General features: G+C 46.6%; 1 protein-coding gene and 1 long non-coding RNA gene across 2 annotated transcripts in view; one reads left to right on the top strand and one right to left on the bottom strand.

Annotated features, from left to right (window-relative positions):
- Positions 1-10285: 10285 nt before the first annotated feature.
- Positions 10286-18337, bottom strand: LOC310743846. The gene is made up of 2 exons (XR_014539267.1): positions 18244-18337; positions 10286-10509 (listed from the first exon to the last, which is right to left on the bottom strand). It is a non-coding gene; the product is annotated as an uncharacterized lncRNA (long non-coding RNA).
- Positions 18250-27011, top strand: part of CAVIN2 (caveolae associated protein 2) — a 33922-nt gene continuing 25160 nt past the window's right edge. The window contains exon 1 of the mRNA XM_083570989.1: positions 18250-20964. Within this exon, the coding sequence (XP_083427115.1) occupies positions 20458-20964 (507 nt within the window). The 5' untranslated portion in view covers positions 18250-20457. The remainder of the gene's footprint in view (positions 20965-27011) is intronic.

The following is a 27011-nucleotide window of genomic DNA, read 5'->3' as shown; positions in this document are numbered from 1 at the left end:
AACAGAAAACCACTTGGAACAGTTCCCAAAAAGCATGGGACAAGCAAAAGAAAAAAGAAAAGAAAAAACTCTGCTCAAACCCGTGCTTTCTAGGCACAGGATAAGCAGAAGTGTGGATGAGCTCTGCATGGCAGCAGATCTCCACGGGATGTTGCCAGCCCTACCAGGAGGTGGTAGAGACTGGATATTGAACGTGCAGCCCTCTGCAAGCAAAGCAGATGATCTGACATTAGGCAAGGGTGCTTCCTCTTTGTAGCAAAACAAAGAATGGCTTTCTAATGATGAGACATGCAAAAGGTTCTGCTGAAGTCCAATTAAATAGCAAAGGCAGGTGGGCAAGGGAAGGCAGCCCAGGCTCGGATGCTCGAAAGCCAGAAAGCCAATGTTCATAATAATCCGGGTCAGTGTATAATAATCCAGATGCAATCATCATCATCATCATCATTGTTCTGCCAGGATGCTGAGGTCCAGCGCCAAGGGCCTTCTGGCAGTTGCCTTGCTGAGAGAAGCAAAGCTACAGGGAGCCAGGCAGAGGGCCTTCTCGGCAGTGGTGCCCGCCCTGTGGACTGCCCTCCCACCAGATGTCAAAGAGATAAACAACTACCTGACATTTAGAAGACATCTGAAGGCAGCCCTGTTCAGGGAAGCTTTTAAAGTGTGACATTTTAATGTATTTTTAATCTTTGTTGGAAGCTGCCCAGAGTGGCTGGGGAAACCGAGGCAGATGGGCTGGGTACAAGTAATAAATTATTATTATTATTATTATTATTATTATTATTATTATTATTATTATAAATTTATACCCCGCCCATCTGGCTGGGTTTCCCAAGCCACTCTGGGCAGCTCCCAACAGAACATTAAAAACACGGTAGATCAAACATTAAGAACTTCCCTAAACAGGGCTGCCTTCCAGATGTCTTCTAAAAGTCAGATAGTTGTTCATCTCCTTGACATCTGCTGGGAGGGCGTTCCACAGAGCAGGCACCACTACTGAGAAGGCCCTCTGCCTCGTTCCTTGTAACCTCCCTTCTTGCAGTGAGGGAACTGCCAGAAGGCCCTTGGAACTGGACCTCAGTGTCCAGGCTGAACGATGGGGGTGGAGATGTTCCTTCAGGGCCACAGCTGTTTCGGGCTTTAAAGGTCAGTAGCAACACTTTGAATTATGCTCAGAAACATACCGGGAGCCAATGTAGGTCTTTCAGGACCTGTGTTATATGGTCTCGGCGGCCACTCCCAGTCACCTTAGCTCATTCTAACCTTAGATAGTTTTATGCTTTCGAGGGGAAATGTCTGAGGCTGACTGACCTCACAGTGCATTGCGCATCTATCCCCTGTTGAAAGTGGTGCGCTCCCTGGCTGTCCATTTTTTCAGGAGCTAGATTCGAGATTTTGCTACTGCTGTACAAAGGAAATCCCATACGGATTTAGATTGGGGCTATTTGAAAAGCCAGCTGCCCCCCCCCCCCATCTTTCCTCGCTCCTTTATATCTGTGGATGAAGAGCAGTTGATGGTGCCACATCCCCATGCACTAAAGCATGCTCTGGCGCAAGCATGTGTTTTTTCGAGCACTGTGGCGCCAGGAATTCCATACCCTCCAACCTTTCTCCAATGAAAATAGGGACGTCCCATTCCATAATGATAATTTTACTATTTATACCCCACACATCTTACTGGGTTGCCCCCGACACTCGGGGGGGGGGGGCTTCCATTCCTAACCTGAAACTGTTCTCTTTTTTTCCAAAACATTTTATTCATTTTATAACACAACTAAACAACACAAACAGAAAAACAAACAATACAAACAGATTCTTGTCTTATCCTTATTTTTTCTAAACATTGTTAGGTGAGCTTCCCCAAGTCCCCCCATCTGATTTTCATTTTACCTCATCTTTAGCAGTTTACATATATCATAATTTTAACCATTTTTTATCACACTTTTACCATATAATCACATTTTATCCCCTACAAGTAATACTATTTTAAAATACACTATCTTCTACTTCTAACCCTACAGCTTATATCCGCTTCCAAAGCTATTCTAAGATTTAAATATTAGCATATTTTTTTTCAAATATTCTTTAAACTTCTTCCAATCTTCCACCATCTCTTCTCTCTGGTCTCGGAGTCTCCCAGTCAGTTCGGCAAATTCCATATAGTCTAACCTGAAACTGTTCTTAACCTGAAACTGTTCTTAGCTTTAGCTAATGGGGCCTCCTGCTGTTGCCGCGCCACTGCCGCACAATTTCTGTTCTCATCCTGAAGCAAAGTTCTTAACCCAAGGTACTATTTCTGGGTTAGTGGAGTCTGTAATTTGAAGCGCCTGTAACCTGAAGCATCTGTAACCCGAGGTACCACTGTACTCCCTTGCAGCTGTTTTTAGGGTTGCATCCACAGTGGTTTACCACACTGATTGCCACCGCATAAACGTGCTTAGCACATACTGTCCATAAAACACCTGATTTTGCAGCTGCGATAACACTGCCCTTGCGATGAGCAATAAAACATGTACACGGCTGTATGGCGGGGGGAACACTCCCTCCATATATCGCTATTTAGAAAGCAAGGGAAATGACTCCTGATCTCATAACAATTCACACTTTCCAGGGCTGGTCTTCTAGGAAGTATGACACCCCCATTTTGGAGAGAGGCCCAAGCAATTTAATTCCCATTATGCTGAACCTTGATTGTTACGACCATTATTGTTTTAAGCAAAGCACTCTTGAGGAAGGTAACGTAGAGGAAAATATATTCATCATCTTCAGAGAAGGAAGGAGATGAACTGATATGGAGGGCTGGGTCAAGGAAGAAAGGTCCAGCTTCCAGTTCTGGATGTTGTTGGGGATCCACAGTTGTGTTACAAATTTCCTACCCTCCAAGATTTCTCTGAAGAAAATAGGGATGTCCTATTCTATTATTATTACTATTATTATTATTAATCGTATAACTCCACATCTTTCAACATTTCTCCTATGAAACATCCTAAGGAAAAGCGGGACATTCTGTGATCAAATCAGAAACTGGGATGACTTCTATAAATCCAGGACTTGTGGGATGTGATACATATGCAGCAGTCAAATACAGCATTCCTTGTTTTCCTAGAGTGGACATGCAAGGGGATGTTTGGTCCAGCCAGTCGGAACTTCCTGTTTCCTCCTGGACTGGGACATACTTCCTTTGGTCATAACCTTACCTGTTCAGGTAACAAAAGCACAAGGCACGCAGCACACTCTCTCTTTTTGACTTCCTCCATCATTGAAGCAGCTTTTAGCTTTTAGCTAGAGATGCTCTGTTTGCTTCCAGCCAACAGAGGACACTGGGATTATCCCCATATGGGATAGTTCCACATGTATATACTTTGTAACTAAGTCTGCCTTCAGGGATCCAACTGTAACTGATGATGTGAGTAAACTTCTTTTATTGACTTTAAATAAGATTGTGGCATGTTTATTCTTTTAAGAGGGATATAAGGGGATCTTACCAGGAACCTAACAGTGGGAGGCTTACACAAGCGTGCAACAAGCCTGAGAGCTGGTGTGGTGTAGTGGTTAAGAGCGGTAGTCTCGTAATCTGGTGAACCGGGTTCACGTCTCTGCTCCTCCACATGCAGCTGCTAGGTGCCCTTGGGTTAGTCACACTTCTTTGAAGTCTCTCAGCCCCACTCACCTCACAGAGTGTTTGTTGTGGGGGAGGAAGGGAAAGGAGAATGTTAGCCGCTTTGAGACTCCTTCGGGTAGTGATAAAGCGGGATATCAAATCCAAACTCTTCATCTTCTTCAACCAGCTACCTGGTGTGCGTTTAAAAGGGGAATTTAAAACTCTGCTAAGTAAAGGAACTTGCTAGCGCAAGTTAGGAAGGATATTAATAAACAATATATCCTCTCCTGCCTCCCTGAACATTCCCACAGGGCTGTCCCTGGAAAATAGGGACACTTGGAGGTTCTGACATTATACAGATGGGGTGGCTGCCCAGCCAGGCTTATGCATGGGCTTCTCATTAATGGTGTTGCAGGAGACATTGATGTGCAGCTGGTCATCCCAACACTGCAAGCCACATCCAAACAGGAATCTGACGTCCATAGCTGAAAGCAGTAATTTTGGATTAAGCAGGTGGTGGCAGGCAGCTAAGGGTGTATTCAGACACATGAAAAATATTGCATTAGTTTTCGAATGTTCCTTTCACACTGCAGTTCCTGCTGTGTTGGGCAATGCTTGCTCTGTGTTCGACATACCACAGTGTTGCACTAAATTTCATTCCTACCATTGGGCGTGGTGTGGACATGTGTCATCAGACATTACCACTGCCCCACCTTCCTGATGCCCAATGAAAACAGCAGGAAAGAACTGTCTGGTGGTATGCCATCCCAAATTTTGTCACTTTACTCCCACAATTTTCCAGTTAAGGGAGCTGCAAGCATGTTTTTCCTTCCTGGAACCAAATAACATGGAAGAGAGCACTAAACATGCACTTATATTCCATTAATTTCACAGAAGTGGCTTTTCACATCGTGTGAAAGCTCAGATATCATGTGGAAATTAAAAATGGGGGAAACGTAAGGGAAATGGAATAAACTTCTGTGTGAATGCAGCCTTAAAAAACTCCAGAAGCAATGCAACTTTGGAGGCAGCCCGGCTGTCCACTTTTTCTGCAGCTTTATCACATTACTCAATATGCACATTTAAAAATTAACAGGCCATTTCTTTTGTCCCTTTGCTGATTTATCCACTGCTAAAAATGTAAGCTGTAAATTCTTTGGAATAAGGAACATGGATTTTAAAAAAAAATGTTAGTCTGTCAAGAACCATGTATACTGATGGCACTACACTGGTACCTCTGGTTACGAACTTACTACGTTCCGGAGGTCGGTTCTTAACCCGAAACCGTTCTTAACATGAGGTGCGCTTTTGCTAATGGGGCCTCCCGCTGCCGCTGCACGATTTCTGTTCTCATCCTGGGGCAAAGTTTGCAACCAGGAGCATCTACTTCCGGCTTAGCGGAGCTCATTACCCGAAGCGTTCGTAAGAAGGACGGTACATAACCCGAGGTTCCACTGAATCCAAGCAAAAAGGAATATTGAATGGAGAGCAAAACTCTTCAGTGTGCTTTCTTTCAAAGAAAAGCCTATGTGTGGATAAACGTCACAAGGCAGCTGGAGTCTGGAGTTTCCTGTTGCCATTCTGTTCTTGCCTTAAGGGAGGGAATAAAGCTCTGGTCTAGCTTCCTGGCACCTCTACAACGCAGGTCAATGCAATTTTCACCCTTCGAGATAAATCCAGCTGGCCCATCGAGTATGTAATGGCCCCAGCGGTGGAACAAGCTGATCGGGCACCTAAAGGTAAAAGGTAAAGGTACCCCTGCCCATACGGGCCAGTCTTGACAGACTCTAGGGTTGTGCGCTCATCTCACTCTAGAGGCCGGGAGCCAGCGCTGTCCGCAGACACTTCCGGGACACGTGGCCAGCGTGACGAAGCTGCTCCGGCGAACCGGCACCAGAGCAGCACACGGAAACGCCGTTTACCTTCCCGCTATAAAGCGGTGCCTATTTATCTACTTGCACTACAGATGCCCAAGGAGAGATGTGTGGCTCGGGCGCACTGCAGGCCCCGCGGTCAGTGCTGCCTGTCATTTCGTCACCCCCCTCAGTGGTGACACCCGGGATGGTCCGCCCCCACCGCACGCCCCCTTCCTCCATCCCTGGATGGCCCACCAAGATCTCAACAAGCCTCCTGGTTTCCATCTCCTGGTGAGATTGTCAAGCACATAGAATCATGGAATTGTAGTGTTGGGAGTACACAGGTAAGGGCTTTATGGCAAAGGTGGAGGAAAGATCTTGAGGCCTTGTCCTCACAGGCTATTTTAACAGGTGGCCAGCGCTGCTCGCCTATCAATCAGGCGACCCAACTTGAAAGGAAATAATTGGGAGTGCACTCCAATTTCCCCCCAATTCTTTTCTTTCTTCCTTTGCAGTGCAGCTTCAGCCCAAGCTGGGCTGCAAAGGAGAGATCTCTGCCGAAAGCAGGAGTTGGCTGCACTACAGAGTTTGCAGCCGGCTGGCTGCCTGGCTGCCTGGCTGGCTGATAGGAACTGAAATCCTGCCACATCTTGAAGGCTGCAGGTCCCCCTTGCTTGCCAGTGGTGGCTAATGCTCATTGCAGCTGGTAGAGTAGAAGGAAAGGCGCCCCAACAGGAGGCAAAGCCAGAGCCAAAGACAGGTGGAACCAACTTATTCCAGACCCTCCAAGTGCCCTTATTTTCCAGGGACAGTCCCAGATTTACAGAAGCCGTCCCAGTTTCTGATTTGATCCCGTAATGTCGTTTTCATCGGAGAAAGGTTTGAGGGTATGTGACCCCCGAGCCAAGGAGATAAGTAACTATCTATGCAACTTTTAGAAGACATCTGAAGGGAGCCCTGTGTAGGGAAGGGTTTTTTTTAATGTTTAATGTTTTATCACATATTTATATATGTTGGAAGCTGCCCAGAGTGGCTGGGGCAACCCAGTCAGGTGGCTGGTGTATTGTTATTGTTGTTTCTGTTGAACAGAGCCTCCCTATCTTCATCAGATTGTTGTTGTTGTTGCTGCTGCTGAATAAAGGTAAAGGGATCCTTGACGTTAGGTCCAGTTGTGGATGACTCTGGGATTGCGGCGCTCATCTTGCTTTATTGGCCGAGGGAGCCGGCGTACAGCTTGGTCATGTGGCCAGCATGACTAAGCCACTTCTGGCGAACCAGAGCAGCGCACAGAAACGCTGTTTACCTTCCCGCTGGAGCGGTACCTATTTATCTACTTGCACTTGTGTGCTTTCAAACTGCTAGGTTGGCAGGAGCAGGGACCGAGCAACGGGAGCTCACCCCGTTGCGGGGATTCGAACCGCCGACCTTCTGATTGGCAAGCCCTAGGCTCTGTGGTTTAGACCACAGCGCCACCTGTGTCCCTGCTATGGAATAGGCATCCGTATTTTCATCAGATAAGTGTTGGAGGATATGCTTATTCCAGGTTTGTCACCATCCTGCTTCCTGAAGGAGGGTATCACTAAGCTAAGGAGGAAGAGGAAGCTGACAGGCAGGCCCACCCCCTGGACTGGGTGCAAATAGGAAGGTGGGGACTTGCTGAGTGGGGCGACTGAAGTTGGTGGTGGGGCAGTGGCCTGATTTGCCCCAGCAGACCAGCCTCCACTGCTTACGGCCCTGGTTGGGCGATGGCGGTCATGGCGCTCCTGCAGACCTGAGACTGACATGCAGAACGACATGCAGCCCTGATGTTCTCTCTGCTTTCCTCAGGTCATCGAGGGAGATGGCAGGAGATCAGCAGGAGTCCTGCCAAGGACTGCAGGGCTTGGCGAAAGGTTCGGAATCTTCCGAGGCAACTTTTTTTCCCCTGACCTCCTCTCCCCCTTGGCCAAACTCACATACACAGCTCTCCGGTCGGACGGTGGTATTGTTTCGGAGCTTGAAACTGGTCCAATATTTGGCCTTCACTTCCCCTCCGCAGCTCAGGAGACATTCTGTTCTCACACACTCTAATGGCTCTTCTCTAATGAGCACATGAAAATAACAAGGAAAACTAAAGCAATTTGGCTCGGTTTTGAGGAGGTGTGCCGGGGAGTGGGGGAATGAGCAGAGAGGAACAAATGCTGAAAAGCCAAGGCCTCTATTTTCCAATGCTGCTAGCCATGACAGGGGTTTTCTGAAAGCTCACCTTTTCAAAGGGCAAAGTCTGAAGTTTGGCTCTGCAGTGCAGTGATTTGTTTATAATTATATGTTGAGAGGAGAGTTCCTAGGGAAGGCCAGATGCACAGATCCTGCTCAAACACCCCTAAGGATAGAGGCAAGGGGAACAGAGGGTGAGGTGGAGAAATGTCCCCGCTCAGACTCATAGAACTGCAGAGTTGGGCACCCCCAGGGTCATCTAGTCCAACCCCCTGCAATGCAGGAATCTCAGAAAGAGCAGCCCCGCTCTCAGTGGCGTAGCAAGGTCAGGTGGTACCCGGTGCGGAAAATTTCTTGTCACCCAACCCCCACATTGAAATTATTATTATTTTCTGCCTGCAAATAATGGTTTGACTTTATTTCATATTTTGGGGGGGAGCCAGAGTTGTTGAGCTTTTTGGGGGGAGCCAGAGTTGTTCAGTGTTGTGTACTGAGTTGAATAGGATCCAAAAGGCAGCAGTCTGATTGGTCCTAGAACAATAGGGTCCAGAATGCAGCAGTCTGATTGGTCCTAGAACAATGCAGCAGTATGATTGGTCTGCAGGAGCCACCCAATCCAGCTCCAGGTGGAAGTGAATCTGCAACCTGATTGGCCTACAGGAGAACCCCAGAATTAGCCAATCACATGCGGCCCATTGTGTAAATAATGTATATAAAGCAGATATTTGGGGGGAACTCTCATTCCTCGCTACTATGAGCTGAATAAAGAGCATGAAATCCACTCTCGACTCCGAGTATATTTCACTGGCGACGAAGGTGGGATCCCGCTGAGCTGACTGCCACACACACCGCCACCTGCCGCACCACTGCCTCGCACCGTGTATCCAAGCTTCAGCTCCGAGTATATTTCATTCAGCTTTTTTTTTTAAGCGATCCCGTGCCTTGTGACGAGGACTCTGCCTGCTGCTCACCAATTCCTGGATGCCAGAACCACCTACCCACAATTCCCCCATCTTGTCAGGATTCCGTCTCAGGTCATTGCAACCTATCACTGAATGTTCAGAAGAACGCTGGTTCAGAGGAGGAATGAGTTCAGAGGAGGGACGTGATCAAACTCTTCAGATACCCAAAGCAGGGATGGGAGACACTGTTGCGCTTGAGATGCTGAGGGACTCCCAATTCCCATCAGCCTCGGCCAACAGAGCCAAGGGCCAAGGATTATGAGGGCTGCAGTCTGACCACACCTAAAGGGCCACAGGTGTCCTATCCCCGACTGCTATGTACTGAGTTGAATAGGATCCAAAATGCAGCAGTCTGGTTGGTCCTAGAACAATAGGATTCAGAATGCAGCAGTCTGATTGGTCCTAGAACAATGGGATTCAGAATGCAGCAGTCTGATTGGTCCTAGAACAATAGGACCCTGAATGCAGCAATCTGGTTAGTCCACAGGAGCCAACCAATCCAGCACCAGGTGGAAGTGAATCCGCAACCTGATTGGTCTACAGGTGAAGCCCAATCAGAATTAGCCAATCAGAAGATCCCTTTGAGGAAGGGTCACAGCTCAGTGGCAGAATATTCGCCTCTCCTGGTATGTCCCACAGAGGAACTTACGGTCTTCAAACAAAAATATCCTGAAGGTCCCAGTCCACAGAGAGGTTAGGCTGGCCTCAACTAGAGCCAGGGCTTTTTCGGCTGTGGCTCCAATCTGGTGGAACGCTCTGTCACAAGAGACTAGGGCCCTGCGGGACTTGACATCTTTCCGCAGGGCCTGCAAGACAGAGCTGTTCCACCAGGCCTTTGGCCAGGGCACAGCCTGACTCCCTCCTTTGGCAATCTTCACAGAACGCTAGCCCAATGGTTGCCATCAATTTGATTTGAATTAATTTTATAATGAAATGATTTTAGAATGTTGTACTATTTTATTGTTGTTAGCCGCCCTGAGCCCGGCTTCGGCTGAGGAGGGAGGGATATAAATAAAAATTTATTATTATTATTATTATTATTATTATTATTATTATTATTATTTCAAGCAGAAGGCTCGGGGTTCAATTCACAGTATCTACCAGTTTCCTATCTTTTTAAAGATGAGTATGTCACAATTAAGAGAAGGGAGAAGCAAAGAAAATGCTGTTCCCTTCACTGAAACACAGCCCTTTGGTGACTAACTGCTTTGGCCTGTGAAGGAAAGAGGATTCTTTCTGTTTCCTGATAGCAACTATGGTTACGGGGGAAATGTGAAGGGAAATCTGCCAAGCCTCTGAAGGGGAAATCGACCGAAGGAATTGATCTTTCCCACCCATCCCCAACCCCAGGGCAACTGCGAAGCACATGTGCAAAAAAACAAATCCCACCCAGAACCAGATTCCTATGTGGAAAGCTGACAGAACCTGCAGAACAGCTTTCCATACAGCCATCATATGCATGCCATTGCAGCCCTCCCACCAAGAAGAGGTGAGTGCCAAGACTGTTAGAAGATTTACAGCGAGGTCTTCAAACTTTGCTTCCACAAATTAGGCACCTAACTGCTGGGGCTGCAACCGTTTTGCAGATTATTCAGCGAGATGAGTCAATTAAAAAACAACAACACAGCTTTCAACTGATTTAAGCAGGTGGGCCCACAATGAATCTGGCAGCAGGGTTTTTTGAATTGTTAATTATTTTAATAACATAGAAAAATGCAGCTGGCAGGTGCCATCTTAAAAAGAAAAACAAGAAAAGGTTTCCTTCTTCTCTCAGTATCCAGGAAAGGTGATGTAGCCCTTGGGAGCACCAAAAGAAACAAAAAAAGTAGATTATCCTGTGGGCCTGGGAAGCTAATGTCCTCTACTGAACTTTGGCTGGATAATGCTCCTCCAAAGCTGTCTGGAAAAGAAGAAAAGTTGCATTTATTGGTACTCATCTTGATAGCATAGATAGAAAGATGATAGAGATAGATGGATGAGATAGATAGGTAGATAGATAGATGATAGATAGATAGATACCTCTGGTTGCGAATGGGATCTGTTCCGGAGGCTCGTTCACAACATGAAAAGCCCGCAACCTGAAGCTCCGTATCTGCTCAGGTGCGCAGCATGATTTGGTGCTTGTGCGCATGCACGAAGCGCGATTTAGCGTTACTGCGCATGCGTGAGCAGCGAAACCCGGAAGTAACCTTTTCCAGTACTTCCGGGTCGCCGTGGGACGCAACCTGAAAATCGTAACATGAAGCAAACGTAACATGAGGTATGACTGTAGATGATAGATAGATGATAGATAGATGATTGATAGATAGATAGATAGATAGATAGATGATAGATAGATAGATAGATAGATAGATAGATAGATAGATAGATATAGATGGTAGATAGATTAGATAGATAGATAGATAGACATACAGACATACAGACATACAGACATACAGACATACAGATATAGATATAGATACAGATACAGATACAGATACAGATACAGATACAGATACAGATACAGATACAGATACAGATACAGATATAGATATAGATATACTGTGGGGGGGGGGGTTAAAAAGAAAAATATGTGTCAGTATGCACCAGACCCCTCGCCACCGCTTGCCCACCCCCCAACTCGCTCATCCCCTCTTCATCTTTGCCACTTTCCAAGGGTGCCAACTGGAATAAAATATTGTGGGGGCCCAGGTAAGCCCCGCCTTGCATAATTGATCATACGATGCATCGCGCACACACCATTTGAATAGCAACGCCCATCAACTTTGTGGGGGCCCAACCTCCTCAAATATTTTATTGGGGGGTGGGGCAAAGCCCCCACAGCCCCTAGGATTTGGCTCCTATGTTGCTGCGTCATCCTTCATCGCTGCTGCTTCTTGTGGCTGCAGGCACAGCTCCCCGGAGGTGCTTTGACGCGACCCTTACGATTGCCAGAGTCGCTTCTGGGGAGGTGCCTGGGGACTGTATGAGTTGTGCCAGAGCATAGGCGCTTTGGTGTGACCCTTACGATCACCAAAGCACCTTTACAATCATCACTGGCAAGACCAGTGTTCAAGGACGATGGGCACTGCAGTCCGAAAACAGCTGGGGAGCCAAGTTTGAGAAAACTCTGCCCTAATGGCTGGAAAAAGGGGCACAGGAAGATGCCATTCATATGTTTCCCACATCATGTCTCGTTTGGGCCTTAGACTCGCCTCTGAAATTGCTGTATTTTTCGCCCTATAGGACGCACTTTTTCCCCTCCAAAAATGAAGGGGAAATGTGTGTGCGTCCTATGGGGCGAATGCAGGCTTTCGCTGAAGCCTGGAGAGCGAGAAGGGTCAGTGCGCACCGACCCCTCTCGCTCTCCAGGCTTCAGGAAGCTCTGCGCAACCCTTGGGAGACCGGCGTGACTTCGAGCCGGGCTCCTGAGGGTTGCGCAGAGCTGCCTGCACTCCCGGGCTTCCCGCAGCTCTGCGCAACCCTAGGGAGCCCGGCGCGAAGTCTAGGCTTGCGGATAGCAGGCTGTTCTGGGGGCTGGGGGCAGGGGAAGCTCGGGCTTCCCCCGCGCCAGCCCCTGCCTGGGGGGGAAATATTTTTTTTTTCTTTATTTCCCCCTCCCAAAAAAAACTAGGTGCATCCTATGGGGCGGTGCGCCCTATGGGGCGAAAAATACGGTACCCAGCCAGGAAGGGTGAGGGGAGGCAGGGAAGTGTTAAGTGTATCTGGTGCCGTGGTGCAAAGATCCCTCCGGCGGCGGCGCCCCCCCCCCCATTTCCAAGAGTTGCCAACCTTTTTACAGCGCTGCAGGCAGCTTTGCGGGGCTGGAGGAGGCGGGCAGCGGCTGGAGGGCAGCTCCTCCAGCAGGGAAGAAACAGAGGTTCTGGGTGCAACGCTGCCTCAGCGAGGCGGGTGAGGGTGGCGAGCTGATGTCGGAAGGCGCCGCACCCAGCTTGCGCCTCTTCCCTGGCGCCCTCCAGAACTTGGCGCCCTGGTGCCCCGCACCACTTGTCTCTATGGGCAAGACGCCCCTGAAGGAGGGGCAGTCAGGAGAATGGAAGGCAGGACGCTGTAGCCATCAGCTGCCAGAACAGGACAGAGATTTGCATAACATTTGCATATGCCGATAGGTGCCATGTGAGAAGACCAGAGGGGTTTTCCTTCCACCTGAAACTAGCCACAGGGAGGGTGGCACAGGCCTGCCTGGCTCCACATGCCTGGATCTATTTTTTTGTGGATGAGTGGAATTGCCTTCTTGCTGACAACAAGGGGGGGGGGCTGGAATCTGTTTCTGGCCTAGTGCCCAGCAACAACCAGGGAGAATGTGCATGCATAGAAAAGTTAGTCATGTACAGTTGTTAAGGGCAGTCATCCCAGAAGATCTGGAGAAAAGATCACTCGTTCTACTGCCAGCAGTGCCGGATTTATGTATAAGCTAAACAAGCTAAAGATTAGGGCCCCACTCTCTTGGGGGCCCCCAAAAAAATTAAAGGGGGAAAAACTGGATGTACATTTCCAAAATATAAGATAAAAAACAAATAAACTAAAACCTACATACAGCAGCAGTGTTTTGTGTTGTGCAGGCTCCTATGATGCAAGTAAAGGGCCCCGCCTGCTAGCCTGCTCCCTAAAATATCACTTTGTTGTTGTTTAGTCACTCATTTCTATATACCTGAAGGTCCCCATCGTTCTGCCCAGGCACTGAGGTTCAGCGCCAAGGGTCTTCTGGCAGTTCCCTCACTGCGAGAAGCAAAGCTACAGGGAATCAGGCAGAGGGCCTTCTCGGTAGTGGCACCCTCCCATCAGATGTCAAAGAGATAAACCTGACATTTAGAAGACATCTGAAGGCAGCCCTGTTCAGGGAAATTTTTAATGTGCGACATTTTAATGTATTTTTAATCTTTGTTGGAAGCCGCCCATAGTGGCTGGGGAAGCCCAGACAGATGGGCGGGGTACAAATAATAAATTACTATTAATTATTATTATTATTATTATTATTATTATTATTACTACTACTACTACTATTATTATTATTATTATACTGTATAGGGTGCCTACATTCTGCATGGACTGGTTGCATGGCAAAATGGGCAAATGGCTTTAGATACCTATTAGGTCCATAAATTACCATATAGCATATATTTCAACACAAAAAAACAGCGACAATTTGTTGTTGACAAAGGACAGGTGGACATAGAAAGGGCCCCATTACCTTCAGTAGCTTAGGGCCTCATCAAACCTAAATCCAGCCCTGACCACTCACTAAGGAGGACAATAATACAATTCAAAACCGTGACAATTTGTTGCACATTTACTCAAAATCTAAGTGAAACTACAGTGGTACCTCAGGTTAAGTACTTAATTCGTTCCGGAGGTCCGTACTTAACCTGAAACTGTTCTTAACCTGAAGTACCACTTTAGCTAATGGGGCCTCCCGCTGCCGTCGCACACCCAGAGCACAATTTCTTCTTCTCATCCTGAAGCAAAGTTCGTAATCTGAGGTACTATTTCTAGGTTAGCGGAGTCTTTAACCTGAAGCGTATGTAACCCGAGGTACCACTGTACTGGATTTCTAAAAAAAAAAACTGCTGAACTTGATCTGGTCAGAGCCTCTTTTCAAAGTCTGTTAGTCATTTACACCTCCAGTGCCCTCCTGTCGTCCCCTTGGCTCTTAGTACCACCATATCTTGTAAACCGGCCTGAGACCTGCAGGTATAGGGCAGTATACCAATTTAATAAACAAATAAAATAATAATAATTTACGGCTTCCTGTGCACTGAAAGAAAACTGTATGGAAACGTTGTACCAGTGGTATTTGACTCTTAGGAAACTAGCAAAATTGTTTAAGACAAGTACAAATACCTCTTGGAAATGTAAAGCGAAAGAAGGCACCTTTCAACATATGTGGTGGTCCTGTAAGGTAATAAAAGCATACTTTACCAGAATTATTAGAATGGAGAACCAAATTTATTGAATTCACGGAGATGGCAAAATTAACAGCATCAATTAGAGACTACTCTAATCAAAAAATTAATAAAGAGTGGGAATGCGTTAAGGAATACATGAAAAAAGTCGGTGCTGGAGTTTAAAAACTAATATGCAAAAGTTTAAAAGGCGCAAGGAGATAGAATAATAATATATCAAGGATGGAATAATAAATAAAGTGAATAACGCAACAGTAACCATAATAATAGTAGCTAAAGAAGATGAAAGTGATAGACTATATGGAATTGGCGGAAATGACTGGCAGAATCCGAGACCAGGGAGAAGAGTCGGTGGAAGAAGATTTAAGGAAATTTAAGGACTATTTACAGAAACACTGCAAAATTAATGAATGTTAAAATGATGTCGGAATGAAATGAAGCGGTTTTAGCAACAATGTTAAAAAGGAGTATGTAAAAATGATTTGTTAATAGATGAAAATATAAGGTTATAATACGTTAAGATAAAGAACTAAGATAAAAACAAAGAGGGAAAGGATTTGCTGAACCAACTACTCGAAATGGAATACAAAAAAGGGAGGTGTGAGGAGGGCAGGGAAACAAGTGAATGAAAGGCAAGACATTGAAAGATGGACTTGTTTTTTTACTGTCTTTTCTTTTTTCTTTTTTTCTATTCTGTATTTTGTATTATTATTATTTCTTTATGTTCTTATTATTTTTGTAATCTTTTTTTGAAATTTGAATAAAATATTATTTTAAAAAAAAGAAGATTGCACACGGGTGGAGGGCTGTGGAGGAGGGAGGTGAAGGGATTGGTATAGTATTTAAGAGATTTAAATTTTTATAAAGATTCTATAAGAAAAGCAAAAAGTAGCAAGAAATATCAAGTAAAGGTATCGGAGAGATCAGTGTAAATGAAAACATGAGACTTATGGTTTTGTTACATATGATTTTATTTTGGAGTTGTCTGCTTATTTTGGAGTTGTTTGTTGTAAAGAATGTATATTATGTGAATAAAAAGAAAGAAAGAAAAAAGAAGCAACATTCTGAATATTTGCAGTCAGTTCCTATTTGTAGCTAACAATGTTGTACAAATATTAAAGAAAAGGATCGGTTCTTAGCTGTGATCCCAGAGCCTTCAAGATAGCCAAGGGTAAGGACCCCTGACCATTAGGTCCAGTCGTGACCGGCTCTGGGGTTGCAGCGCTCATCTCGCTTTATTGGCCGAGGGAGCCGGCGTACAGCTTCCGGGTCATGTGGCCAGCATGACTAAGCCGCTTCTGGCGAACCAGAGCAGCGCACAGAAACACCGTTTACCTTCCCGCCAGAGCGGTACCTATTTATCTACTTGCACTTTTGACGTGCTTTCGAACTGCTAGGTTGGCAGGAGCAGGGACTGAGCAACGGGAGCTCACCCCGTTGTGGGGATTCGAACCGCTGACCTTCTGATCGGCAATACAATGGGATAAAAACAATACTTGGCAGATTCCTTCACTCAGTTAGTTTTTCAAGGTATGAAAAATGCCAAATGGTCAATGTTTGTGACATGAAGGCAGACTTTCCCATGCCTCTGGTCTATTGAAAATGTCAGCTTGTCAACATTTCCATCCACCTTAGGCAAAGATTCTGACCAATGTAGACAAAATAAGCAGATTTTCTGTTGCTAAGAAAATAAAAAATTACTGAAACACAAAATAAAATAAAATAAAAGCATTCTGTGAAATGATATAAAATGAACTGAAAAAAGTTTATAATAACTTTTGTAAAATAAAAAAAAGCCAGAAGCATTTTTATTAGGAATTGTAGGTACCGACATAACAAAGGAACAGAAAAGGATGTTATTAGCCCAAAGATGGAAAGAAGACAAAGTCTCTACCAGAGCGGAATGGCAAATTAAGCTATCAGAGTATGTCAAAATGGCAAAACTGACCGGAAAGCTCAGGAACCAAAAAGACAAAAACTTTTAAGAATGAACGGGAAAACTTTATATAGATAAATTTATAAATAGATAAAATAGATAAAAACATTAGCAGAATTTTAACAACATTTTTAATGTAACAAATACTGTGGACAAATATGGGGAGATACAGTATATGGATTGTGAAACAATATGTATCTGAAGATGTTGACAGTTGGAACCACGGAGAGGGGAAGTCAGGAGATTCAGAGAAATCTCAAGATATGCTTATATATTTGGTATTGTTATAACTTTTTGCATGTAAAATCAAACAAAAAATATTTTAAAAAATAATAAACAAATATAAATAAATAAATAAATAAATAAATAAATAAATAAATAATCCCACCGTCTCCCACATAACCTCCAACATTTATCTGGTGAAAACAGGGATGTCCTGTTCAATAATAATAATAAAAATTTTATTATTTATACCCCGCCCATCTGACTGGGTTGCCCCAACCGCTCTGGGCGGCTTACAACACGTATAAGTTACAGGGAACCAGGCAGAGGGCCTTCTCGGTAGTGGCACCCGCTCTGTGGGACGCCCTCCCACCAGATGTCAAAGAAATAGACAACTACCGGACTTTTAGAAGACATCTGAAGGCAGCCTTGTTTAGGGAAGCTTTTAAGGTTTGATAGAGTATTGTATTTTAATATTTTGTTGGAAGATGCCCAGAGTGGCTGGGGAAACCCCAGACGGGCACGGTATAAATAATAAATTATTATTTATAAAATCATAATAAAACTTTAAACATTAAAAAAACTTCCCTATACAAAGCTGCCTTCAGATGTTTTCTAAAGGTTGCATAGTTACTTATCTCCTTGGCTCGGGGGTCGCATAACTCCATACCCTCCAACCTTTCTCCAATGAAAATAGGGATGTCCTAAGCAAAAGTGGGACATTCCGGGATCAAATCAGAAACTGGAAAAGCTTCTGTAATCCAGGACTGTCTCTAGAAAATAGGGACACTTGGAGGATTTGCTCCCAAGGGATAGTGCTATCTGCTTTGGGAACCACTGGTCTACACACTAACTGATAATGATTAGATGGAATTGTAGGGGAGGGAGGAAGAGAGGGTGGGAGGGAAGGGGACCTTGACAAATCTGCAAGCTCTTGATTGCCCCATATTCCTGGATAGCTCAGTTGGTTGGAGCGTGGTGCTGAGAATGCTAAGGTTGCAGGTTCAATCCCTGCATGGAACAGCTGCATCACAAGGGGTTGGAGTAGAGTAGATGGACCTCAGAGTCCCTTCCAACTCTGTGATTCTATCATTTTGGTCAGATCTGGTCTCCTCTCGTCTAAAAACAGCAGCTAAATATGTCATAAAAGGTGTTGTCTCTGGTCCATCTGAGTGCCGTCTTTGAATCCTCATTTAACCCATCACTGTTCTCACCGCCAACAAGCACATGCATTTATGTCTTTGTTTTTATATATTTTTCCTTTTATTTATTTAAACTTTTCAAGTTTATACATTTCACTAATTTTATACATTTCACTGATTTTACAATCATTTTGACATTTCAAAACTCGACTTCTTTCCCCCTCTTTCTGCGTTTCCTAACATTTGTTTTTAATATCTTCTGCATATCCAAAGTAACTTAATTTGCTCATTTATTCATCTTCTTTGAATATATATACTCTTATAAAACTGCAGGTTATTACAATAATCCTGCCAATGTTTTTATCTGTTTATAATTTATCAATAAACCATTTCCTCTTTTTTTGTAAAAAACAAAACAAAAAACTTGTTACCTTGATTTCGTATACTTCTGGTAAGTTTCGCCATTTCTGCGTATTCCATAAGTTTTTGTATCCATTCTTCCTTTGCTGTGACTTCTGCTTCTTTCCATTTTGGGGCAAGTAACATTCTTTCCGCTGTATAAGTTTTTATACATTTTAGGTAGTTCTGTCCCTATAACTCCCCAGAGAAAAGCTTCTGGTTTTTCAAACATCCTTTTCATTCATTATATATCATTTCATGAAATGATATGTTTCCAAAGACTATATGCCCTGGCAAATCCTGGCTTGCCCACACACTACTTGGTACCTCTGCCTTCTGTTGAGGCAAATAAAAGGCATAGCCAGAGGTTGAGGACAGATTTAAGCCAAGCAAAAGCACTGAATGCATGGCAGGGACAGTGAGGTGTGTGTGCACGAATGCGTATGTGTGTACTAGGAGAAACTGGCTATGCAAGAAATGCACTTTGCATAAACCTAGAGGCACTGTGTTATTGCACTTGAAAACACTCAAAAGAGGCTCCAGGATTAAGCCCAGAGGCACAATCCAGTCAGGGCTGGATTTAGGTTTGATGACGCCCTAAACTACTAAAGATAATGGGGCCCATTATATGTCCAGCTGTCCTTTGTCAACAACAAATTGTCACTGTTTTTTGTGTTGAATATATGCTGTATGCTAATTTATGGACCTAATAGGTATCTAAAGCCGTTTGCCCATGTTGCCATGCAACCAGTCCATGCAGAATGTAGGCACCCTATATATAGAAATGTGCAAACCAGTCATTTGTTTTTTACCTTATATTTTGGAAATGTACATCCAGGTGTGGTTTTTTACTTTAATTTGGGGGGGGGGGGCAAGAGAGTGGGGCCCTAAGCTTTAGCTTGTTTAGCTTTTAGGTAAATCTGGCACTGTAGGTGGTGCAAACCCCTACTCTGAATAATGATTTTTTATAGAGGAGGGTAAGGGGTACTCGGGACACGGGTGGCACTGTGGGTTAAACCACAGAGCCTAGGACTTGCCGATCAGAAGGTCGGTGGTTCGAATCCCCGCGACGGGGTGAGCTCCCGTTGCTCAGTCCCAGCTCCTGCCAACCTAGCAGTTCGAAAGCATGTCAAAGTGCAAGTAGATAAATAGGTACCGCTCCGGCGGGAAGATAAATGGCATTTCTGTGTTCCGCTCTGGTTCACCAGAAGCGGCTTAGTCATGCTGGCCACATGACCCGGAAGCTGTACGCCGGCTCCCTCGGCCAATAAAGCAAGATGAGCGCCGCAACCCCAGAGTCGGCCACAACTGGACCTAATGGTCAGGGGTCCCTTTACCTTTACCTTTAAAGGGGCACTCAGAATGGGTACATACAACCAACCCAGAAAAGTTTGAGACTGCTGCTCCAGAGTTATAAAAGCCTAAAGCTCAGACGGAAGGCCTAGCAGGTTTGGCACACTGTTCTCATCATGCCCAGATGCCTCTGTGAAGCCCACCAGCAAGCCGGGGGCCCACCATGGGCACCTCCCCACTTGTAGGGGGGTGGGGAAGAAGTTCTTTTGCCTCAGAGGCATGAACGCAAAGGACAGAGGTGCTAACTTAGGAGAACAGAATAAAACCCTTTGCAGAATATAAATAAGATGTTCTCAACTGCTTCTCTCTCCCCCTTCCCTTTCCTTGCTTTCAGGACAAACGCAAACAATTCTTTCCATTAAAGTCATTTTCTTTTAGGGTGGGGAGAAAAGGAAAAAGGAAAAAAAAAAGAAACCCAACACAGGAAAGGAACATTGGGAGGGCGGGAGGGGGAGAGTCCCTGGCGCTGCATCCGCAGCCTGTTTGAAAAGTTTACAGGCTTTGCACCAATGGCCGTCCAGGGCCTGTTTTGTTTTGTTTTTTTCCCCCGCCTTTGCCAATGAAGTCATGGGGAAAATATGGCATTCCTCTCATAAAGTAAGAGGGCGAGGAGGGGCTGGAAGAAGGGGGCGAGAGAGAGGCAGAGGAGCGGAGTTAAAGCTACAGGAGGCCTGATCCGTGCAAGAACCAGGCTTCTTCCTGCTTCGGGGAGGAGCGAAAGTTTTGCGTCCCACCGACGGCGGGGAGGTTTGGGGAAGGCGCTCGCTCCCGGGGCGGACCTTGCTCTTGCAGTCGCCCCACCAGCAGCAGCACCCAAGCAGAAGGGCACCCCCCACCCAGCCAGCCAAGCACCCAGAAGTGGCTGATAGCGGCCGTCCAGGCAGCCTCCCGCGATGGACGCGGTGCAAGCGGAGAAGAGCAGCGCCTACGTTTCGCCGTCCAGCCCCGACGGGCCTCTGGATCGCGGCAGCCCCAGCCCGGTGCCGTCGTCGGGCAGCCGTAGCCCCAGTTTGCAGCCGGGGCCGACGGGGGCTCCGGGAGCTCCGGGCGAGGCGGTCCGCGACAGCTCTCAAGTGAACGCCATCACGGTGCTGACTCTTTTGGACAAGCTGGTCAACATGCTGGACTCAGTGCAGGAGAAGCAGCAGAAGATGGAGCAGCGTCAGGTGGACCTGGAGGGCTCCGTCAAGGGCATCCAGAGCGACCTGAGCAAGTTGTGCAAGCAGCACACGTCCACCAGCAACACGGTGGCCAAGCTGCTGGAGAAGTCGCGCAAGGTCAGCGCCAACACGCGCGAGGTGCGAGAGCGCATGGACCGCCAGTGCGCGCAGGTGAAGCGGCTGGAGCACAACCACGCGCAACTGCTGCGCAGGAACCACTTCAAAGTGCTCATCTTCCAGGTAGGTCGGGGGTGGGGGATCTGGAGAGAAAGGGCCGGGCGTCTGGGGACAGGGGTGCCAACTCGAATAAAATACTGGCAGCACCCCCTAGGCAGTCGAACTCTTCCGGGGGGCGGGGTTGTGGGGCTTGCAAATAATCTCCTAAAACTAAGAAAGCTTGATTGCACTTTTCTTTCGGGATCAAATCAATATTATTTTGATCTGTTGTCGCGGGGCCCCTAAAAGTCCCCATAAACTGGTTCCTACTCTATTTGGCAAGCTGGCACTGGGGGGGGCGGGTAAGCCCCACCCCACATAATTGATTTCAAGACGTGGCACATGGACACCATTTGAATGGCAATGCCCATCAATTTGGGGGCGGGGGGTTCAACACCCGCAAATACTTTATGGGGGAGACGAAGGAACCTTGGCCCTCGGAGTTGGCTCCTGTGGGTGGGGGTAAGACGAGGGGAGATTGGGGCCGCAGGGACAGGCTCACCCCGGAGAAATGTTCGGCCAGCTGCTGTTCAGCAATTGCCAGAGACCACCGAGGCAGGGTGGTGCAATGGTTAGAGTGCCTTTCTACCCCGGGCAAAACCCAGGTTCCAGTTTTCACTGGATCATCAAGTGTGCTGGGCAAGCCTAGGCCAACCACTATCCCTTAACTTAGCTGTTTTTTGGACTACAGTTCTCATCATGGCTAGCTTGTGGGACCAGTGGTTGGGGGTGATGGGAATTGTAGTTAAAAAAACTATTAGAGTCCCAAGTTTGGGAAACACTTCCTTAACCTGTTTCCTAAAAGTCATATGCCTCTTGACTGTAGAAAACCTCATAGAGGTTTACAAAAACCTAACCTAACCTGCGACGCCCTGATTTCTTTGAAGGAAATGTGGAATATTAACTAGTCATCCAAGCAGTCCTTTTCCTGCCATACAGACTGTATTCATTTATCATTGTGCTTTTCCTACTCTCTCATCCCCTTGCCATTGCTTGCACACGCCAAGATCTGGCAAAAAGAAAATATTTGCCCGTGGTCAAGTCTTGCTGGGAAACCCATTGCAGCAGACATCCCACCAGATGTGTGCTGTGGTTACCATCAGCACATGCTCAGAGGCACAGTCCTGATGGTTGCCTCACAGGTTCCAGGTTTGAGTCTAGACAAGAAAACAGGATCCTGAGGCCATGGTAAGCCAAGGCTGAAACTCAGCCTTGCCAGTTTTCAGTGCTTAAAGATCATGCCTGCTACATGCCGTACTCACAAAACTGAAATTGGTATGAATCATCAGATCTGTGTTCCCAAATTCCACTGAGCAAACACAGGTCTTATTTATGTAGTCTGGAAAAAATGACCCGTTAGCTGCCGGCCCTGTGATTGGTGCTGCCGATGGAACACGCCTCCCACTGAATCCTACCTAGTTCCTTTGCAGCAAATGATCCTCAGCTCCGATATGCAGCTAAGCCAGCAAAGCAGTCCTAGAGTCTGGTCCTGCGCATGTTTACACGAAACTAAATCCCGCTGGGTCTTACTCCCAAGTGAATTATGCACAGGGCTGCAGCCACAAAAGCATCTTTGCTTGAGTTCAGTGATAAATGTGTTTTAAAAGTAGATGAACCTCTCTTTCAAAAACTGGCACGGCATCTGCTGTATGGTTAGTTTTAAAAACAACCAGCGACAACCACCACTTCGGTTTGTATGCTTTTTCTGTCTGCGTAGTTCTGCCAGTGGTCAGCAGATAGCGAAGTATCGGACCGCTCCACCCTCCAGAGAAATAAGATCAGAAGTTTGTGTCGAACTTACAAGCAGTTATCCATGCTGTTGTTATTTGGAAAGTTGTTACTTGGATGTTCCTGGTCCCCTCCTGCTTTGCCATTGGCCATGCTGGTTAGGATTGATGGATGTTGTAGCCCAACAACATTCAGAGAGCCACAGGTTCCCCACCCCTTCCTGCAAAGCAGTCGCCATTGAAAAATCCATAGTCCTTGCATGGGTTCAAGCCTCACCCTCACCTGTTTTGCAGCAAGGCTTTCTTTGTGACAGTGCTCACCTGTACAGAGCATCACACCCTCTTCTTTTCGCTGCCCACGGGGGTCATTTTGTTCTGGTACTCCCAGCACTTTTATCAAGATAGGAGTACAGGGCACCTAATTTATTTTTTTTAATATTAAAAAGAGAGAGAACACGGTATGCATTTGTATACTTATCAGCTTAAAAAACAGTCACACCTAGTTCCTGGCTGTTAAAAGGTAAAGGCACCCCTGACCATTAGGTCCAGTCGTGACCGACTCTGGGGTTGCAGTGCTCATCTTGCTTTATTGGCCGAGGGAACCAGCGTACAGCTTCCGGGTCATGTGGCCAGCATGACCAAGTCACTTCTGGCGAACCAGAGCAGCACACGGAAACGCCGTTTACCTTCCTGCCAGAGCGGTACCTATTTATCTACTTGCACTTTGACGTGCTTTCGAACTGCAAGGTTGGCAGGAGCAGGGACTGAGCAATGGGAGCAGGGACCGAGCAACGGGAGCTCACCCCATCGTAGGGATTCGAACTGCCAACCTTCTGATCGGCAAGTCCTGGGCTCTGTGGTTTAACCCACAGCACCACCTACGTCCCCACATCCTGGCTGTTAAAAAGTAGTTAATGGACTTTGCCACCCTGAGCAAATTCTTCTGGCTTTTCCACCCCACCCCTTCCCTCCCCACGGGTTTATGCATTGAGCCGGCCTAAGCTTTTCCCGTCGCTCTGCAGCCATTGGTGCCTGTTGATAAAGCCTCGTTCTTCATTGTGTACAAAACGTGAGCTCTTGTTTCCTGGGCATCTGCCTCCAATTTGATGTTGCTAAATATATTATGCTGCAGTATAGACAATCTAGTAAGGTTTTGATTTGTGGGCCTGCAAAGTATATCAAGTGCTCTCCTCCCAAGATCTGACTTTCTCCCTGTGCTAAAGCATCTTTGTCTTCAACAGCACTTACCGTATTTTTTGCTCTATGAGACTCACTTTTTCCCTCCTAAAAGTAAGGGGAAATGTGTGTGCATCTTATGGAGCGAATGCAGGCTGCGCAGCTATCCCAGAAGCCAGAACAGCAAGAGGGATCGCTGCTTTCACTGTGCAGCGATCCCTCTTGCTGTTTTGGCTTCTGAGATTCAGAATATTTTTTTTCTTGTTTTCCTCCTCCAAAAACTAGGTGCGTCTTGTGGTCTGGTGCGTCTTATAAAGCGAAAAATGCAGTACTTTTTGTTGTTGTTGTAGAACATGAATGGGACATCTCAGGCCTCTGGTCCAAATGTAGAAGCCCTCTTAAGCTTCTCTGTCTGTCTCCCAGGCTCCAAAACCCCCTGGAATGTTTTTGCCTGGGTGGAATGTCTTTGAACTGTGATAATCACAGAATCATAGAATTAAAGGGAGCGCTGAGGGTCATCTAGTCCAACCCCATGCAATGCAGGAATCTCAACACATATTCTCCCATCCAGTTGGAAACCAGGCCAGACCCTGCTTAGCTTTGCAAATGTGCTAGCTAGTTTTATTGCCACACCACTAGCATGATGCCTTTGCTTGCCCGGACAGGGGATAGAGAGATCCAGTGGGCAGGTGTAGAAACTTATCTACACTACAAAAGTGAAATTTCCTTTCATTGCTCTGCCCACTTTCCCCTCTGGCCACGCCCAGTTCTGGCATATGCTGCCCGCCCTCCAATGCCACTCTCAGGCTGAAAAATGTCTCCCACCCCCGCTGTAGCCTGCTCCTGTGGAGCTAGCTTGGATAGAGGAACGTTTTTGCCTGGCGCCTAAAGGTGTATAATGAAGGCACCAGGAGAACGTCCCTGGGGAGAGCATTCCACAGACAGGGAGCCACTGCAGAGAAGGCCCCGTTCTCGTGTTGCCACCCTCCGGACCTCTCAGGGAGGAGGCACACAAAGGAGGGCCTCAGAAGATGATCTCAGGGTCTATATGCTGCCTGACCTCCAGGAACGCAAGGTAGCATGTGTTTGTGCGCATGCATATTTTCCATTCTGTTTACCCTCACAACAACAACCCTGTAAAGTAGGCTAGGCAAAGATGTAAGGGTGCTTCAGCGAGTGTGCAGCTTGTGCACGCAAACAGTAGAGCTGTACACTTGTGCAATTATTCACACGGAGCGTTCAAAGGGTGCACAGTGTGCTTGAGAGAAGTAATGCAACGGGTGCGCACTCTTGTACAGACAGCTTGTCCTTGTGTTCAGTGTGACATGTGAACCAGGTTGCTCAGTGAGATTCAGATGTTGCTGAACTACAACTCCCATCATCCAAGGCCAGTGTCCGTGCTGTTTTAGGGCTGGTGGGAGTTGTAGTTCAACAACATCTGGAGAGCCAAAGCTTCCTCATGCCCTAATTGCTACATTAAAGGTAAAGGACCCCTGACAGTTAAGTCCAGTTGTGAACGACTCTGGGGTTGCGGCGCTCATCTCGCTTTACTGGCCGAGGGAGCCGGGGTTTGCCCGCAGATAGTTTTTCCAGGTCATGTGGCCAGCATGACTAAGCTGCTTCTGGTGAAACCAGAGCAGTGCACGGAAACACCGTTTACCTTCCCACCAGAGCAGTACCTATTTATCTACTTGCACTGGTGTGCTTTCGGACTGCTAGGCTGGCAGGAGCTGGGACTGAACAACAGGAGCTCACCCTGTCGTGGGGATTCGAACCGCCGACCATCCGATCGGCAAGCCCAGGAGGCTCAGTGGTTTAGACCACAGCGCCACCCGCTTCCCAATTGCCACATTACACCGGCACATTTTGGCTCTTCACCACCCTAGCACACCCCTGGTGTAGAGAGGAGAAGCCACACAATTTTTTCCAGTGCTGCTGAGAGGTTTCTGTGGTGTAGGAAGGAGCACACATCTGTGACTCCCACACAGGCGAGCAGATAGACAAAACTAGTCTTTCGTACACAAATGTACAGCAGCGTCAGCTGCCTGTCTTGTCAGAGATAATAACGTATGGGGTGTTTCTTTTCTAAAATCAGCAGGAGATGCTCAAAGTCCAGAGTAAAAAAAAATGTCAACCCCACCCAAATTGCAGATTAGTGTTTTCCTAGGCAGGAAATGTGACAAAAAAACCTGTTTTGAAAATTGCAAAGAGCTTAAAGCTAGTAATGAATTATGTAACGAGTTAACAAGCTATTAAAGGGGTGGGGGGAAGAAGCCCGTTTTTAGAGAGATCTATACACGATGTCGAGAATAAATTACGGGAACGAATACTGAGCCATGCTTCAGAGCTGTGTAAGTGAGTTTGCTCCAGCTAACTCAGTGGGCTGTGTTGGACCCTCGAGGAAGCAGGCGACTTTCTCGCTTTCTTTTTTCCACCACCCAGAAAGAACACCCCAGGCACGCTGCCAGAGAGATTGCAATGAGAAACCTGCTCCCCGTGCCTCAGAGAAATGTGCCCAGGAATCTTGACATTTTCTTATCAGCAAGAAAATACCACAGGAAGGTTGCAGCCCTGTGGAAAATGTTGAGGGAGTTTCTCCCACCGAGGCCGGTGGGACATATTTCCCAGCAAATATTCAAAAGTTTGGGCTGTTAGTTGACCATATTTAGGATTACATCCAGTACTGCATTTTTAAGACATGGGGAGAACTTCTACATGCCACTCCCATGTCCAAAGTTCAAGGCAGCCATCTCGCCTAAATAAGTAACTGCTTTCGAGACAGGTTGGTGAACTGCAAACCCCAGAAACAGCTCAGCCGTTTTCAGGCCTTTGTCTTTGAAGGAGTCGAGGAGGACGGTGTGATTTCTGCAGTCACGACAATTGCCTCAACCTTTTTTAGTGCGATTTAAGAGACAGCCATCGTCTCAAGGTCCCCTCGGCAGAGACAGCAGTGATTCCCTTAAACATTACATTGTGGACTGAGATTTTCTTTCGGCAAGTGACATTTGTACCTTGGTGTTTTGTAACACTTGGCCAGCGTGTCTGTTTCTGCCCGTTTAGCGATAGTCTTGTGCTGTTGATTTTGGAATGCTGAAGAAGTCTGTGAATTTCTCTTGAAATGGCTTCAAGTTACAAGAAAGGAGGGCGGGCCCAGAAATCTTGCTCAGT

Source organism: Podarcis filfolensis (assembly GCF_964270895.1).
Source record: "Podarcis filfolensis genome assembly, chromosome: 1".
NCBI classification, from domain to species: Eukaryota; Metazoa; Chordata; class Lepidosauria; order Squamata; family Lacertidae; genus Podarcis; species Podarcis filfolensis.
This window is presented reverse-complemented; position numbering and strand designations above follow the sequence as displayed.